Here is a 16,307-nt window from a genome sequence, read left to right as displayed (position 1 = left end):
ATTTTCTTTCAAAAGCGAAACTCAAATTTCATCGCAAACAGTGAACGGAAAAGCAAAACCAGACAAACCATACAGTATCAACAAAACAGGAAAGAATGAGAAAAGGGGAACGGTCTATTGGTACAATGAGGTTTCTGAAATCCTGAGTAAGCTGATTCAAGTCAAAGGTGTCACTGATGTTCATCTGTTTTTATGTACCACATGATATGTTATGTAGTAGCCTTTTCATTATATTAATAGGCTGTTATTATATTGCATTTCACAACTAGACAAAAAAGAACATACAGTAAAACTACACAAAGTCCCAAACAGACCTGATACACAGAACAGTACCTGAGCAATTTTGTTAGCATAGCTCAAGATCAGATCATGACAAGTTTGGTAACATTTATGAGACTAAAATACAATTCATCACAATTACTGACATCGAACAACAACAATGGACATGTAATACCACAGCTTACTTTCACAATAAGTTACTATCAGTCACCACATTTCTGCAGATACAAATTAGGCAACAACCCAACAATTTGTCAGTTTCTCCTCGGATGTGATTTGCCAAGATCCAGCTACCTGATGGTGACCTGTAATCGAGACGACAGCAGTGATTCCAAGCATCTGTGTAGCCGGAGGGCGTGTGTGTGTGACAGTGCATGTGTGTGTGAGTGATAGCTCAGCCTGTAGCAGTAGCTGGTCTGAATAAGGTCTGGGTGTGAAAAGGTGTCGACAAGTTTAACCTGATTCACGGTGCCATTGCTGGCCTCTCTGACCACAGCGTGGAAGTCCTTCTCCTCCCAGGCCGGTCCCGCCCAGAAACTGATATCAAAGTTGAAGCGCTGGGGGAACAGGGAAAATGGGCAGAATGGTTCCCCCGGGGACGGGCAGAGTTCAAAGTGCTTTAAGAAACGTGGATCACGCGTCCAAAGCGACCGCAAATCAGGGAGCGAGAACATGAGCACAGCGAGGAGATCCAAATTTAAGGCCATGTTGACGCTAATGTGGCTGGTGTCGTTACTGATGTCACTACCAAACACCTTACCAACCAGTCCCATTGGCTGTGCAGTTAGACACAGGTATCCCTGTTCTGTAACCAGGGTGACGGCGTAGGGAGCCAGCAGGGTCTCCAGGGTCTGGCCTAAGGATCTGATTGGTTCACATGCCACAGGGAACACTCCACAGAGGACCAGCTGGTGAAAGGCAGGCGGGGCCCAAGGGCTGATGGGAACATTTTTGAAGACCAGGCCACTGATGCCAAATAGGAGCTCAGTGAAGGCATTCCCGTCCCCATTGGGGGCTTCATTGGCATTCCCTTTAGCTTCAACATCAACGCTATTATCCTCTCTCTCCCGATGAATCTCTGCAGCACTTTTTAGCCCACGTCTTGGTTCTTCCTCTCGCATATGAGTCAGAAGCTCTTCCATCTGGGGAAGGAGTGATGGACGCAGCAGGCAGCAAGCCGACCTCGGGTGCTCGGCTCCTTGGCTTTTGCCTTTGCTCACTTTGTCTGAAACTATGCATGTGCTTAAAAGAGTGACCAGTGTGTCCGAAGGTTTGTGACCGTCCAGTAAGATGGAGTGATCTTTTTGTATATCCCCATCTGAGAGAGGTTCTGTCAAGGCAGGTTTGAGTGAGGTGAGGTTTGAGTGTATCTGGTAGCATTGTGTGCCATCTATCTGATGAAAGCACCTCTGTAGTTGTTTGGGGGTGAGGAGGAAGGGGAGGGACTCGGACATCATGGAGACAGTCCATTTCTCCGACAATCCTTTCAGCACAAAGTCCTGAACCAGCCGAACAGGATGGACTGAGGTTGGAGAGAGAAATCCCCTGACGAAAGAACAGTGACCGTAAGCATGTGCAAATTGAATAGATATTTTCATGGTCTAGTGTAGTTTCGTTCATTTGCGATATAATGTGGGTTAACAATAAATAAAGAGAAGAAATGTTACACTCTTGCATGAGATACAAAAGGTGCCAGTGAAAACATCTTACGAACAAAAAACAAACGAAAAGATCAAACAAAAAGACGTGATTTTGTTGACATAAGTCGGTGTAAAATTGATAAGAACAAGACATTTATAAGGGATACATACAGGTACATAATTAGAACCTCTGCTTCATTCTGTGTTACCTGAAAATGTAATCGCTGAGTTCGGCAGTTGAATCGTATTGAACCCTCCCCCCCTCAACGGTCTCCTCCACCGTGATCCTCCGAGCAGTGCCCATGGTAAGGCTGCGTGTGAACACGTGAAGCAAAGCCTTCTCCACGTGGAAGCCCTTGTCCTGGCTCCTGCACACCAGAGAAAACAGTGTGAATAAAACACCTGGAATAAAAATGTTATAAAGTGCAAATTACATGTGTGCATGTGCATACAACCACACACTTATTGTTTATATAAAATTGTATATATCGTAGCTTTGGGCAGAAACCTTGTCTCTCCATATTTAATCTTTTTACATTTTACCAATTTATGCCATATTTGATACTTCATCGCATGACAGTGTTGTGCAAAAGTAACGAAAATAACCAAATGAAAAAAAATTAAGTAGAAAACGTTTTATAAATATTCAACCATTGAAAATCCATTGGAACACAGGTATTTTTTCCATTTCCTGAGAAGTAACGATTGTGGACATACAAGGTTTCCACCCAACAGCGATAATATAAATGATATATGACACGCAGACACTGTGAAGTATCAGACTCACTAAAACGAGATGGTTAGAGTGATTTTCTGACTGTATGTGTCACGAGCTTCCACAGCCATTTATTACCCTGGTCCAGGAATACGTTTTTTATACCTTTCTAGATAGTTCCTCTAACCTGCTTATGTTTAATCCCCTGCAATAAACATTTTCCGTGAAGGTGTCTATGCTGTGTGCTGTTGACAATGGAAACTCTCCACTAGATGTACTACCAGACCACACCACACACCTTCCCACCCACCCACCCACCCCCACACACCCACACACCCCCACACACCCACACACACACACACACACACACACACACACACACACACACACACACACACACACACACACACACACACACGCACGCTTTATGTGCTTCCATGCTGTAACACCAGTGGTTCTCAACATCTGGTTGAGATCTGACCATGTGACCACTAGGGGGTCCGAATGGTCTATAACTCTGTAAGAGTACAAATGGAACCAAATAGACCCTTACAGGGCCATTTGGCTCCAAGTGTACGATTTTACAGTGTAGATTGGGGTCCCAGAGATTATAACATGGTATCAAATGGGGGTCCTAATGCATATCAAATTGGGGGTCCTTGAAATTAAAATGGTTGAGAATGCTGTAACACTCACCTGTATCCAGTACACCTGTAGTCCTTGTATTTCTCATCATCAAAAGGCTGGACATCGCTTAAGATGAGGTCCGCCTCTGCTGCCATAGCAACGACCTGCCAGCTGTTGTGCCAGTCCCTCTGTGGTCGGTCGGCTGGAGTGCCACCCTGCCCGTTGCACAGGGCAACATGGATCACCCCTTCCTCGCTTAGCATCTGAACACAGCTGGGCCCACAGGATAAGATCAACAAAAACTTGTGTTCAGTGTGATGTACTGTCTTGTGAAACCATCAGGACTGATGTTCTGCATACTCGCTATTTTTGTTCAATCAAAGGTTGCCTATAAGTAATGATTACCCATAAAAACATCAACATAACCTACCTCAGGAAGAAACTTTTAAGGAGTTCACGGTTCTTTTTAACACCACTCTTCCGTCCACAGTGAGGAAAGTTGAATACGACACGGTCAAATACAAGACCCTGCAGAGCTGCACATTTTCCAAGCTTTGTAGAGTCCACCTCATAGAGCACCACTCCACCTGATATAAGACATAATAAATGTATTTTTTGGCTAGTATTTATATATATTTTTTATTATTATTATTAAATATTTGTAGCAGTTTTTCTTACTATGCTATTGTAGCCAAGTCAGTGTCCAGTATTCTGTCCATCTGAACTCATAATCTGAGCTTTGCACACTCACCTACAGTATATCACATATCATCTATAAATGCATTAAATCTCTGTGTATCTGTCCCCCACATATCTCGAGATCTATTTCAAACCTTGGGGTGTGTATTTGCCGAGGACCCAAAGGTATGATGGTGGGATTGGCAGTTGTCCGGAAATATCTATAAATCCACAAGTCTCTGTAACTGTGTGTGTGTGTGCGTGCGTGCGTGCGTGCGTGCGTGCGTGCGTGCGTGCGTGCGTGCGATGGAGCTTTCTTTATGTGTTCAAATACATGGATATCTCTGTATCTGTCTGTGTCCTATAATGCCCATACGGTATGGAGATTATCATGATGGCATAGTACTGTCATAGCACATATATCTCCACACTGGCCATGGAACGCCTTGGGATCCCCAGGAGGAAGTAGCTAATGTTAACATCAAACCTACTGTAGCATCTACCTAAACAACATGCATCTAAATAACATACTTTGCATGTCTATCTACAGAGGCTAAAGTCCCATGGGCCTTTGATTGCTAAATGCCCATCAGTGTTTGTTTTACACAATACAAGCTTTTCTCTCAAACATCAGGAGAGCAAACATATTGTTTACTCATAGTAAACAGTGATTCAAATGTTCTTAACTGGATCTACAGTATGTGACACTGAGTGTCAGTGAGATTAGCAGACTACGTCAAGAACTATTGGACACACAGATTCCCACCTGTATCCAGGGCATTGTGAAACACATTTACAATATAATTAATCTCTATTCAATGATTGCATGTTTTACCACGATAATAATTCATGTGTGTTCATCATTACTAACCTAGCACTTCCTTATCTTGGCTTGGATACCAAGTAGGGTTTGCTGAGTCAACAATTCAAGATTAACTTTATTGTCTTTGTGGGGAATTTGGCTAGGGTTTTCACCCATGCTTCAGCCATAAAAATTGAAACGTACAAAAAGACATAGAGCCGAAAAAGGCTACTTAACTTTTGTGCAATCTGGAGAAACAGCCTGTAGCAAGTATTTTTCTATTCATCTAAACATTTCCACACAAAATACAACAGATGTGGAGCATGTGATAGGCCTTAGGTCAGAGAGGAGGGGACAGGAGACATTCAATACCGGCCCAGGAATCGAATCCCTGATTACGTGACGAACAAGCAGACTGATGAGGTCCCAGGCAGGGGGTGGCAATTGCCGCCCTCTAGCGTTCGCATTTAACCCGCCTCAAATTCATTTATGTTATGCACCTTTTTTATAATAGTATTTTAGATAGGGGCACTGAGTGGATCTCAATCCAGACCCTGGCCCTATATGAACGGGCTCACATGTGACTGACAAGTGAAGTGACACACACACACACACACACACACACACACACACACACACACACACACACACACACACACACACACACACACAATGGTGTAAAGTAACTAAGTACATGTACTCAAGTACAATTTTGAGGTATTTCTACTTTACTGGAGTATTTCCAATTTTCAGTACTTTTACTTCTACTCCACTACATCTCAGAGGCAAATATTATACTTTTTACTCCACTAAAATGATTTTAAAACTTTAGTCACTAGTTACTAGTAGTATTTAATGTAAAACATACATTAAACACTTTTATTTTATAAATAGGCTATTTGAAAATAGCCTATCTACAAGCTCACAACACGTAGATCTGCTATTTTTGAAACATTTTTGTACTTTTACTTATGGTACTTTAAGTATATTTTGATGCCAATACTTTTGTACTTTTACTCAAGTAACATTTTGAACACAGGTTTTTTTTTTGTACCTGTAACAGAGTATTTTTATATTGTGGTATTGCTACTTTTACTTAAGTAAAATATCTGAGTACTTCTTCCACCACACATACATACCAGAGTCCTTTATGATCTGAATGTTGGCTGCTGCTCCCTCCTGCTGTAGTGCCTCCTCTTGGCTCTGCAGGCAGGTGGCTGTGATGGTCTCTGTCTGGGAGGACTGAGACAGAGCTGCCGAGAATGAGAAGTTCCCCTCTCCCACCAGTAACACGGCAAGATGATGAGTGGACATGGTGTTGGGATCGATCACAGGAAGATGATGAGAGCGAGCTGAAGACGAAACTTGCTCTCTCCTCCCTCTCTGTTTCTGACAAGCAGTGTTGCCATATTTTGTTTGAGAAATAAGCAATCGGGTCTATGAAAACAAGTCCAAAAGAAGCGACTATTAGGCCACATGATCACTGTAAACCTATATACATCATCAATTATTTGAAAATAGCCAATCGCCAATAGCCAAAGAACATGCGACGCGTTGGAAGCGTATACGTCATCTGCTATTTTCAAAAAAATCTTGAAATATAATTTGGAAGATTTGGAAGATTTTTGAAACATTCTAACAACACAAATCTGGTATGCTGGGCTCCCTGGCACAAAACATTTTCAGATGGGTTAGGGTGACAAATACATATTATTTTTGGGGGTCCATGACATGAAAAATATTTGAAAACCACTGGTTAAAATAATTTTAAAAATTGTGAAACACGCCTAGACAAGCAGCACACTTTAGAAACAAGCCCAAAAAACCGCAACCAACAATATTTACAAGCGACTGAAAAACAAGCCCAAAGTCGCTTATAACAAGCGGACATGGCAACACTGCTAACGCGTGGAAAGAGGGAATCCTCGGCTTTTATTTACTAATAATAACGAATAACTATGTCCCTCTGTCAGGCTGTCAATGGACGCTGCAGCGGTGAAGGACACCCGTCATCATGGTCAAGTGACGAGGAGATTCTCTTACCTGATGAGCTGTGTTAAAGCCTGGGTAACAATAAACACCGGCTTTTCGTCCTGTACAATCGAAGCAAAAGTGACCCTAATTGTGGCCACGTCCAAATGTTTTCCTGGTTATAGCTTACCGTAATATTGCAACAAAGCGTGAATTATAACGTTATTATTTATGCCACAACAATTAATGTCACTTTCACTCACAACAACAAAGTTGCTTCTGGATGTGAATGTGCGTTACAGTTGAAACGGTCCGATGAGAAACAAATACCGTGTCCCTCTCTGGTTAAACCAGAGGTTTAAACACAGTCCACGATTTGCATTAATGTCCGGCATTATACGCAATTGTTTTGTTTATTGCACCTGGTCATATTTGAAAAACAAAAGACAAATCAAAGAAAAAAACATATGGTTATTATATGGTCTATGCCATGGTGTATTATTTCCCAAAAGATTTTGTCCAATTATGTGTTCTCTACCGCAATGGTTTTCCGGGACATTCAAGCAAGTGCTTGTTGGTAGGAGGTCTTAATTTAATTTCATTTATATTGTAGGAGCCATTTTGATGGTAGTATATTATTTCTTAGTTGGCATTATTATTTTTCGACACTGGGTGGCGGGCTCTAGTTTGAACAGCACTAGGTGTTACTTAAGGGGTCACAGGTGCACTGATTAGTGAGGACAGAGGACACAGGGTGGTTAGGAGCCACACCGTTTCTAGCAGCAGCAAGAGCAAACAGACAGAACCACTAGAAATAACCCTGCATTATTCAATGGTATGTTCACTTCAAACTGCAAACTACAATAAATGCACCTAAACCTGGATTTTTGGACTGGACTTCTATCTGTTATGTTTTTTTACTTTTCTACTGCATAGGATCACTCCAATGACCACCTGTGAAGTAATGTGCAACATTGAAACAAAGGAAGAATGAAATTGCCATTACATATATATCAATGCTCTTAAACCGTGTGTCATAGTTGACTTGGCTCTTATTAACAAAAGTGTGCTCCTCTGATGCAGATCTCCGCCAGGCCGGGTTGCCTACTCAGGCAGATTCGAGTCCGTCTGACACAGTCCTGATCAGGACTGTGTCAGACATGGGGTGCAAAGCTATGTGGGGTGCAGGCAGCTGTCAGGCGCGCACACACACACACACACACACACACACACACACACACACACACACACACACACACACACCCTGTCAAAGATGGATAGCCTCGCCAAAAAATAATCAATTGGAGTGTACGATTAGAACTGCAGACACAAAGTAAAACAAGTCTGTTGTGCAGAGGCATGAGGCCTTGATTGACCAATCAGAATTGTCAACGTCATTATGATGTCAGAGCACTGGCTATAATTTATATTTCCAGTCGGTGTGGCAGAGTTTCAGAGTGAAAGAAAGACAAGGAAATGACCGAGAGAGGTGAACACCTTAAAAAGGTTCACTTCCAGGCCGTTTGAGACAAGCCTTTTGGAGGGTCTCATGAAATGAGTACCTTTCCAAAGGAGTTTATTATTCAGGGAGATAAGTGTGAGGTTCAAACAAGTCCTTTTCCACAGAACGTTATCATTCAAGCAGGTGAGTATGAGGGTGAAACAAGTCCTTTTCCAAAGGAAATCGTTCAAGGAGATAGATATGAGGGTGAAATTAATCCTTTTTCAAATAGAATAATCAATCAGGGAGATAAGTGTGAGAGTGGAATTAGTCATTTTCCAAAGAAAGTTATCGTTCAGGGAGATAAGTGTGAGGGAGAAACAAGTCCTTTTCCAATGGAAATTATTCAGGGAGATGAGTGTGAGGGAGAAACAAGTCATTTCCCAAAGGAAATGATCATTCAGGGTGTTAAGTGTCAGGGAGAAACAAGTCCTTTTCCAAATGAAGTTATCGTTCAGGGCGATACAAGTGAGGGAGAAGGTGAGGAAGGTGAAGAGACTGTGACTCCAGTGATTCCGTATGTTGAAACAATAAATGGTTCATCCCCTGTGTGCTTCAAGTACCTTAGCCCACCTGCAGCTCTGTATCGGGGATCAAAGGAGCTGAGTAACAGTTGTCTATTTTCTCCGGAGGAAGAAAAGTTTCTGAGATATGCAGCAAGCTATAGTCCTCTGTGGGGTGTAGAATATAAACATTTTTGGCAAAGGCCTGAATACTTTTCAGCTAATCTGTCAGAGGACTTCAACAGCTCTGGGTGGACCCAGAAGAGAAACCAGTACTCTGACCGTCTATCCCTTCATCACGGTGAGAGCATGTTTGGCTCAAAGATTCCAAGGGAGGACTTCCCTAAACTTCCGGTACACACAAGGATTGGAGCCAAGCTCTTTGAAACAAGTCCTTTTCCTGGGTGCTTCGGTCATCCTGGCTGGTCAGAGAAAAAACGAAGGAAGGCTAGGAGGACCACGAAGGCTCGGAGATCACGGAGGAAGTCGGTTGCAAATGCTCCTCCAAAGGAATCTTTCATTCAGGGAGATACGTTTGAGGATGAGAGCGCTGAGAACAGTCTTCTGGAAGCCAGCAGATTTTACAAGCCACTACTGGAGGTCAGCAGTGCTGCATACTCTACACTCACAAGTGCCTACGGCCTCCCATGCATCAGGCCAGAGACTATCCCTTCAGTTCAGGGTTATGAGCATACAGATACATTCCCCAGGACGCAGTGTCTCTCCCATAGTAATCCTGACAGGTTAGAGAAAAAACGAAAAGGAAGGGGGGCTAGGAAGTCCAGGACGGCTCGGAGACTGTGGAAGAATGCAGTTGCAAACGTTCCGCCAAAGGAATCTGTCATTCAGGGAGATATGTGTGAGGTTAAGACCAACAAGCCTTACAAGCCACTGGAGGCTGTGCACTCAGCTCCAGTGAGTCTCTACAGCCTCCCCCACTTCACGTCACAGGCCACCTTCTCAGTTCAGGGTGAGAAGCGTACTGATGCATTACGCATGACGCAGTTTGAGACTCATAGTCGCCCTGCCTGGTCAATGAATAAACATTGCCGTGATGAAGGTGAGGAGGCTGTGTATGAAGCCGGCTACAAACGCAGAAAAGTGCAGGAGATAGATGACAGAAGCACATCCATGACTTCTGTGTTTCCTTATGTTGACCAAATAAATAGTTCAGCCCCTGTGTGCTTCAGTAATCCTAGCAGGTTAGAGAACATGCACAGTGCCTTTGTCCCGCGCATGCACCATGCTCCCATGGATCTTTCGTCCCATGCATGTGCCGTTCGTCCATGGACCTTTCGTCCGGTGCATGCGCCGTTCGTCCATGGAACCCGTGTGCTCCCACAGCTTTCCTTTCCGTTGTTTTGTCAACCTGCTGTCTCAAGCCAAATTCCGATTATTATGGTTCCACCTCCTCGCCTCCTCCCTGGATCCTCCATCCGCGACCCAAAAATCAATCGTGTTCCATCTTCTTGAAGGATGTCTCAATTTGTAGTCTTGCTTCTTGAGAAGCCATGGGAAAGGAAAGAGGATGCTCCCTGAGGTGCTTGGAGAGAAGGCACTTCAATTTCAACCTTTGTCGGAACTAGTGCATGTATAAATTAAAATTGATTGGATACTGCAGCCGTCCGTCCCCTAGGGTAATGGGATGTAAACGCTACGCTGTAAAGGAGATGGGATGAAAAGGTCATCAGCACTCGTCGGCTCTATATCATAATATGATAGAGCCCACAACGGCCGTTGACTTTTGAACAAACAAAAAACCTTTAGTCGGCTCTATTATAAGCCGACAAAACGTTATACTGTATGGTTGTATTTTAATAATGTAAACATGTTTATTTTAAAAGTTGATTGATGAATGGTTAGAATTAAGGGTAATGCTTTACACTACATCATTTTACTGAGAGGAATTTCACTGTCTACAATAGTGTGAAAATGTCCCACTTGATTAAATTAGGAGACATACTGAAGAAAGTAAGTAAGTAGTAGTAGTAGGTTTTTATTATTAGTGGGTTTGATTTCTGGAGTGAACCCAGTTATTTTCAAACAATTCTTATTATTCTCAAAACTGGAATGCTCCAGCTTTGTCATTTTCACCTAGAAGCTTCATTCAAACTTTAACCACATGAACCTTTATACTGGAAGGGACGTCTGTGAAAATAGCAGATCTGCAAGCTCACAATGCACCACATAGCGACATGTTATAAGCTCGTATAACTGCTATTTTCTGTCAAGACTTTAGTGAGCGAATACAGGAGGGGGCCTAGTATAGATCCCTTGGGAATCCAGTCAACTAAGTATAGGGTTCAAGTAGTTAAAACGTTCGTATTCTTTGGCAATAGTAGGGACTTTTTGAAATCTTATCCGTTGAAATATTCAAGAAACTGCTATAAGGACTCTGAAAATAAAGATCGATCAAACCATTATTAGAATTTGTAAGTGTACTTCACATGCTCAAGTCTGTTGTCATTATAGCCCCTGTGTGCTACAAACAATCCTTCTGGAGTGTTTGCTCTTGGCTTGTGGTGCCACTTCACCACGCACAGAGGTGGTCCTACTTCTCTGCAGTATAACACGTTCATTTGGTGTCTCGTTGGCATAATAGTGAATGTAAACCTTGGGCTTTGTTACGTATTTCAGACGCTTTCTACAACCCAGTCTCTGCCGCTGTGGGCAGTGCAAACTGTACACTCCGCCCTTGCAAACGTGGTAGGTTCACTGTCTGTCTCTCTGCTCTTGTCTCTTTGAATTTCAGTATTAAATAGTAGGTTAACACAGCCGCTTGTTATTTCAGGGCTGGTGACACAACTGCTGCTTTGCTGAGTGTGGTTTCACCATTCATTGAGAAATGAGAACATCTTAATTATACACACCACTCCGAGTCCTCCCATTTACAAAACGGCCTGCCGTGACGTGGAACAAGGGTGATCACACGGCAACCGTGCGGCTTAATATTTCCCTGATATGGTTTAATGTTGCCCATACCTTGTTGCCTCGGTCCACAAACTGCAGCTGAACAGCCAGAACCATTGTTTATTCATTTCTTTATTATTTGTGATTATTGTTTTGGGTTTATTCAGTTATTTTGTTTATTTTGAGAGACTACCGGGCACTTAGGCCCATAACAGACGGCATCCTCTATCCCTAGTAATTGAAAATATGTCATTTTAATATATATTTACTGCGAGTTATTAATTACTGTTCCCATTACATGCCTGTTGCTGGTGATCCATGTTGGGAATCCACGGCCGCCCAGTGGTTGTGGTAATCCCCCCCCTACCCTGGGCCGGTCGGCCTACCCATCTTCCCCCTTCCCCCAGCACTGGCCCATTATGCACAGTATATTTTATTGTTAACCCACTGTGGTTATTATTACTCTCATCCCATTGGAAGCATTCTCCTTTTATTGATGCTGATGAGACCCTATGAATGAAATAACCTGTTTATTAAATAAAACCTTTCTGTACTTTTGTTAAAACGCGTTTCTGCCTTGCTTCTTATGTTGTACACAAACTGTGTGAAGAGTCACTAATGTACTCATGTGTTTAGTTGAATTAGGTCTATTACAATATTTCCTAGGGCGCAGCTCCCTAGGTAGTCTAGTTGGCTACTAGTCTTCAATACCCCCCTGTTACACATGAAAGACATTCCAGGCAAGTGCCCTCCGGACCTTCGGGTTCTGTTTTGTTGAAGCAGTCCAGGCTCCAAGATATTTGAAGTCCTCAACTGCCTCGAGCAGTGGCAATGGGTTTCTCCAAAGGAACGGTAGGCTACCCTACTATCCTAATAGCCTACAGGTTTGTTGTATTTTAACAGTCCTTGTCTTTATTTTTATTTTCTATATACAAATAAAATTGCTTTGCCTTGCCTTGCCTAATAGTACCAATAGCCCAATCCCCTCTGTATTCCGCTGATCTTACAAATTGCACCCTCATTATAAACATTTGAGCATGTGAAATACACTTACACGTTCTAGCAATTGTTTGATTTATATTTATTTTCACAGTCCTTATAGCAGTTTGCGTGGCTATGGGACAATGCATGTCAAACAGTTCAATTAAGGGACATAAGCCTATGCATATTTCACATTTTAAGTTCACATCTGTCATGTTCTGTGGAAGAGAATAACTATGAGAAGATTGATTTGTGTCAAAATGTCTTAAGAGAGACAGGTGTTAGTGTTAGATTTTATCAACCAAGCACACACCGTCTGGCGTGCTGCCGAAGCTATGGTGTACAATGATCATCGTTCCAGTACCAAAGTCAGGCGACCTCACCAACGGACAACTACCGGGGCATCAGCCTGAGCTCACAAGTCACCAAGACAGCTAACCGGATGATCGTCAGCCGTCTTGTTTTGGGGGAGCATTAAGCTACATGTCCAGTAGCTGAGCTACATAGTTTAGCTACCTTTTGCTGTAGCTTGTGGTAGTTGAGCTACATTTGTGTACCCCATCAAGTAGTTAAGCCACTTTTGGGGTATTTTTTTTGTAGCTTAGCTACTCAATTTACAAGGTGCAATTTTGGGCAATAACATGAAATGAATATTCATTTTGATTTACCAGTGGTTGCTGTGTTCTTGTACCAGAACCCCCTTTGAAAAAGCAAGGACTGTCCCTTTTTCTTCCATTCTGATTGCTTTGAGGGCATGTCAGCACATGACAAGCCAACAGCTGCCTCTAATTGGCCTCTGATTGGCCCTGGTATCGCCATACAAGAGACCAGTATTATTTTTTTTCAGTTAAGTTAAGTTACGGTTTTACAGTTAGGATTGACGATCAAATCAACTGTTGTCATGTAACAATATTCTCAACAGATCCTCTTTTTTTGTGTAAGTCTCTAGTCTTTCTTTACTTTAGGAACACAGATGTTTACTAAAGCAAATGTCAACCTTTTTTAAATAAAACTCAGTTGAGAGGCATATCTCTGCTGGCATGTGACTTTTTTGTAGGATATTATATTTTGTTTCATATTCACCACATGTACATTCTCAATTTAACGCTGAAAAAAAAGTAGCTGAGCTACTTTTTCTATGTAGCTGTAGCTTTACAAGCTACATTTCTCCAGGGGTAGAAATGTAGATTGATCAAGCTACTGCCATGGTGAACTACTGCTTTCAAAGTAGCTTCCCCAACACTGCGTCTTAGACACATCTTAGACCCTCTACTGAGAAACTCACAGAACGGCTTCCACCCAGAGCGAACAACAAGCGGGCAGATACTGGCGCTGAGGAGGATACTGCCTGGAAGGAATTAGGGAGTGGAACCTGTCAGCTGTGATTGACTTCCAAAAGGCTTTTCACATCATCCACCAGGGGAAATTCATGAACGTTCTCTGGGCCTACAGAGTTTCTTAGAAGATGGTTCAGATGATAGAGACAAGCTACAGCCAGACTCAAGCTAATGTTCAAACCCACAATGGTGACACCAAAGACTTTGGGATCCTAACGGGCGTCCTACAGGTTCACGGTGGTCCCGAGGAAGTCAAGGCGAGTACACCCCATCGGTACTGACCTCAACTACTCAGATAACATTGCCCTAGTCTTGGATACAGCAGAGAAAGATATAGGGAACTACTACTGGTAGTAGAAATGGAGTGCAGGAAGCTCAATGCTAAGAAAACAAAAGTAATGACAGTTAACACAGAGGAAAATGCAGAATCGGAATGCAGCCTCAGCCTGCTACAATTACAGTGTTGGGCCGGCAGTGGATCAGGAGAGCGAGCGGCCGCTTGGGAATCAGAAGGTTCCCGGTCCAATCCCTGGCTCCCTGTGGGTTAGTGTCGAAGTGTCCTTGAGCAAAGACACTGAACCCCTAACGGTTCCCGATGAGCAGGTTGATGCTTTGCATGGTTGCTTCTGTCATCGGTGTGTGAATGTGTGGATGTAATGCACATTGTAAAGCACATAATAAAGGTGTTATATAAATGCACCATTTACCATTTTATCATTTACAGAAACCTTGTTCCCAGCCTTTTCTCATCTCACGAGGAGAAAAGCCTGGAAAAGAACTGCGACAGAAATGTGTCTATAGGGCGGGACTTCCATTGTGTGTACTTCCCCTGGAAGCTGTATTTTTTGACCAATCACAACATACCCTTGGAATGTAAACAGATCTTTAAGAATTTAGTTTTAAGATAGTCTAGCAAGCATCACTTTTATGATTGTGTAGCAGGGTGGGTTTTCCCTACCTTGTTTGGGTGACTTAACCTGACTCTGCCAGATGGGGGCGGTGTTGAGTAACCAGGTTCCCCAATAAGCTGTGAAACAAATGTGACACAAGCTTTTTGGATCTGGCAGCGTCAGGTTATGGGTGACTAGCATCTAATTCTAATTACCATCTAATGTGTATCCTTATGATGACATACAGTACAATCATGTTGTAGCTGTCACTTCCACATTGATAGATAGCCTCTCTCAAGCACACATGAGGTTGAGTTGTTTTGACCTATCTGCTTATTGCAGGTTTTTAAAGTGACCGTTGTACAGAAATGTGGCATGCCCTGTGGCATGCTAGTGAAGTAAACTGGTTTTGTTTTCATTGTGGTTATCTGCATTGTCACTTTGGTGATTGTATAATTTGATGTAGGCTACCTGGAAATGACAGGGTTTGGCAAGTAGGCCTACAAGACAATGACAATGCTGCTGCTTTGCTGGGTCTAAAGTCGCCTCGCTTTGATTTGTTTGCTTCATAGATCAACTTTTGACGGCATTCAGTCGTTACTTTTGTACTCAATGTATTAATTTAATTTTAGTGCAAACTTGCTCGGGCTGTCCACTAGCCAAGCAAGCTTGTCTAATTATACGTTTATTTGTCTTGTCCTATTACTTTGCCTGTCTTTTTTGTTTGTTTAGGACCAGTGGTGAGGCTGAGGCTGGGAACGGCTGCCTCCCCTCCGGTGGTGGTGGTGATATCACCTTCACCATGTGCTACATGGGGCGAGATCACTAGTAATCCCCTGAGGTTGTGTGCACGTGTGGATGTAGAGCATGTAGTTGCCGACCGTAGCTTGGCATTGTGGGCTAATAGTCCTTATACTGTCAGTCTAAAGTTTAAAATTGATAACTGAAATCTCCTCCATCTCCATCTCCATCTCCTCCCACATTTGTGCACAATTAACACAAAACCGGTGCTACACAGCATATTCAGACTGTCCTCCACAAAAGTTATAGCCGGAGAAAAAAAGTGACAGCTAGGAAAAGAAAAACTCTTAAAAAAAACAGTATGACACATATGCGAAAGAAAATGAGTTGAGGTACTTCTGTGGCCTTCTTGCCTTACATACATATCCACAATCCCTCATAATTCTGCACAACTTTTCACAGCTGTTTCCATACTGATTTGCTTGGTTAAATGGTCTTCTCTCTCACATTCATGTACGTTAATTATGTTTTCTCCCCTGTCTGTCTGTCCGTCCGTCCGTCCGTCCGTGTGTGTGTGTGTGTGTGTGTGTGTGTGTGTGTGTGTGTGTGTGTGTGTGTGTGTGTGTGTGTGTGATTATGACCAGCTGATCTACGGCCCTGCTAGACCGATTAGCGTGAAACTTTGCACGCAGTGGCACTATCACAGGCCGCTTCACTTTATTTCCTATAACC

The 16,307-nt window shown here is 42.8% G+C and overlaps 1 protein-coding gene across 2 annotated transcripts; it reads right to left on the bottom strand.

Annotated features, from left to right (window-relative positions):
• Positions 1-36: 36 nt before the first annotated feature.
• On the bottom strand, positions 37-7,002 carry fdxacb1 (ferredoxin-fold anticodon binding domain containing 1). Of its 2 annotated transcripts, none has more exons than XM_084074633.1 (6): positions 6,903-7,002; positions 5,881-6,178; positions 3,692-3,848; positions 3,331-3,534; positions 2,129-2,287; positions 37-1,824 (listed from the first exon to the last, which is right to left on the bottom strand). In XM_084074633.1, exons 2-6 carry the CDS (start codon positions 6,053-6,055, stop codon positions 570-572), a joined length of 1,950 nt encoding a protein of 649 aa, XP_083930759.1. In that variant the 5' UTR covers positions 6,056-6,178; positions 6,903-7,002; the 3' UTR covers positions 37-569. The 2 variants fall into 2 exon arrangements, with proteins under 2 accessions (XP_083930759.1, XP_083930760.1); XM_084074634.1 differs by having other exon boundaries at positions 6,785-6,983.
• Positions 7,003-16,307: the final 9,305 nt, after the last annotated feature.

This window comes from Gymnoscopelus microlampas (assembly GCF_963454915.1).
Source record: "Gymnoscopelus microlampas genome assembly, chromosome: 12".
Taxonomy (NCBI): Eukaryota; Metazoa; Chordata; class Actinopteri; order Myctophiformes; family Myctophidae; genus Gymnoscopelus; species Gymnoscopelus microlampas.
Note: the sequence above shows the minus strand (reverse complement) of the source record. Positions and strands in the feature narration are given on the sequence as shown.

What these genes read in the sequence shown, in the direction of transcription:
- fdxacb1 (XM_084074633.1), bottom strand. Translation starts at nt 6,055, where the DNA reads ATGTCCACTCATCATCTTGCCGTGTTACTGGTGGGAGAGGGGAACTTC. An exon ending in TACAGGTGTACTGGATACAG is followed by an intron (nt 2,288 to 3,330) that starts GTGAGTGTTACA and finishes TCTGGTGTGCAG; the next exon opens with GAGCCAGGACAAGGGCTTCC. An exon ending in CTCAGCGATTACATTTTCAG is followed by an intron (nt 1,825 to 2,128) that starts GTAACACAGAAT and finishes TTCTTTCGTCAG; the next exon opens with GGGATTTCTCTCTCCAACCT.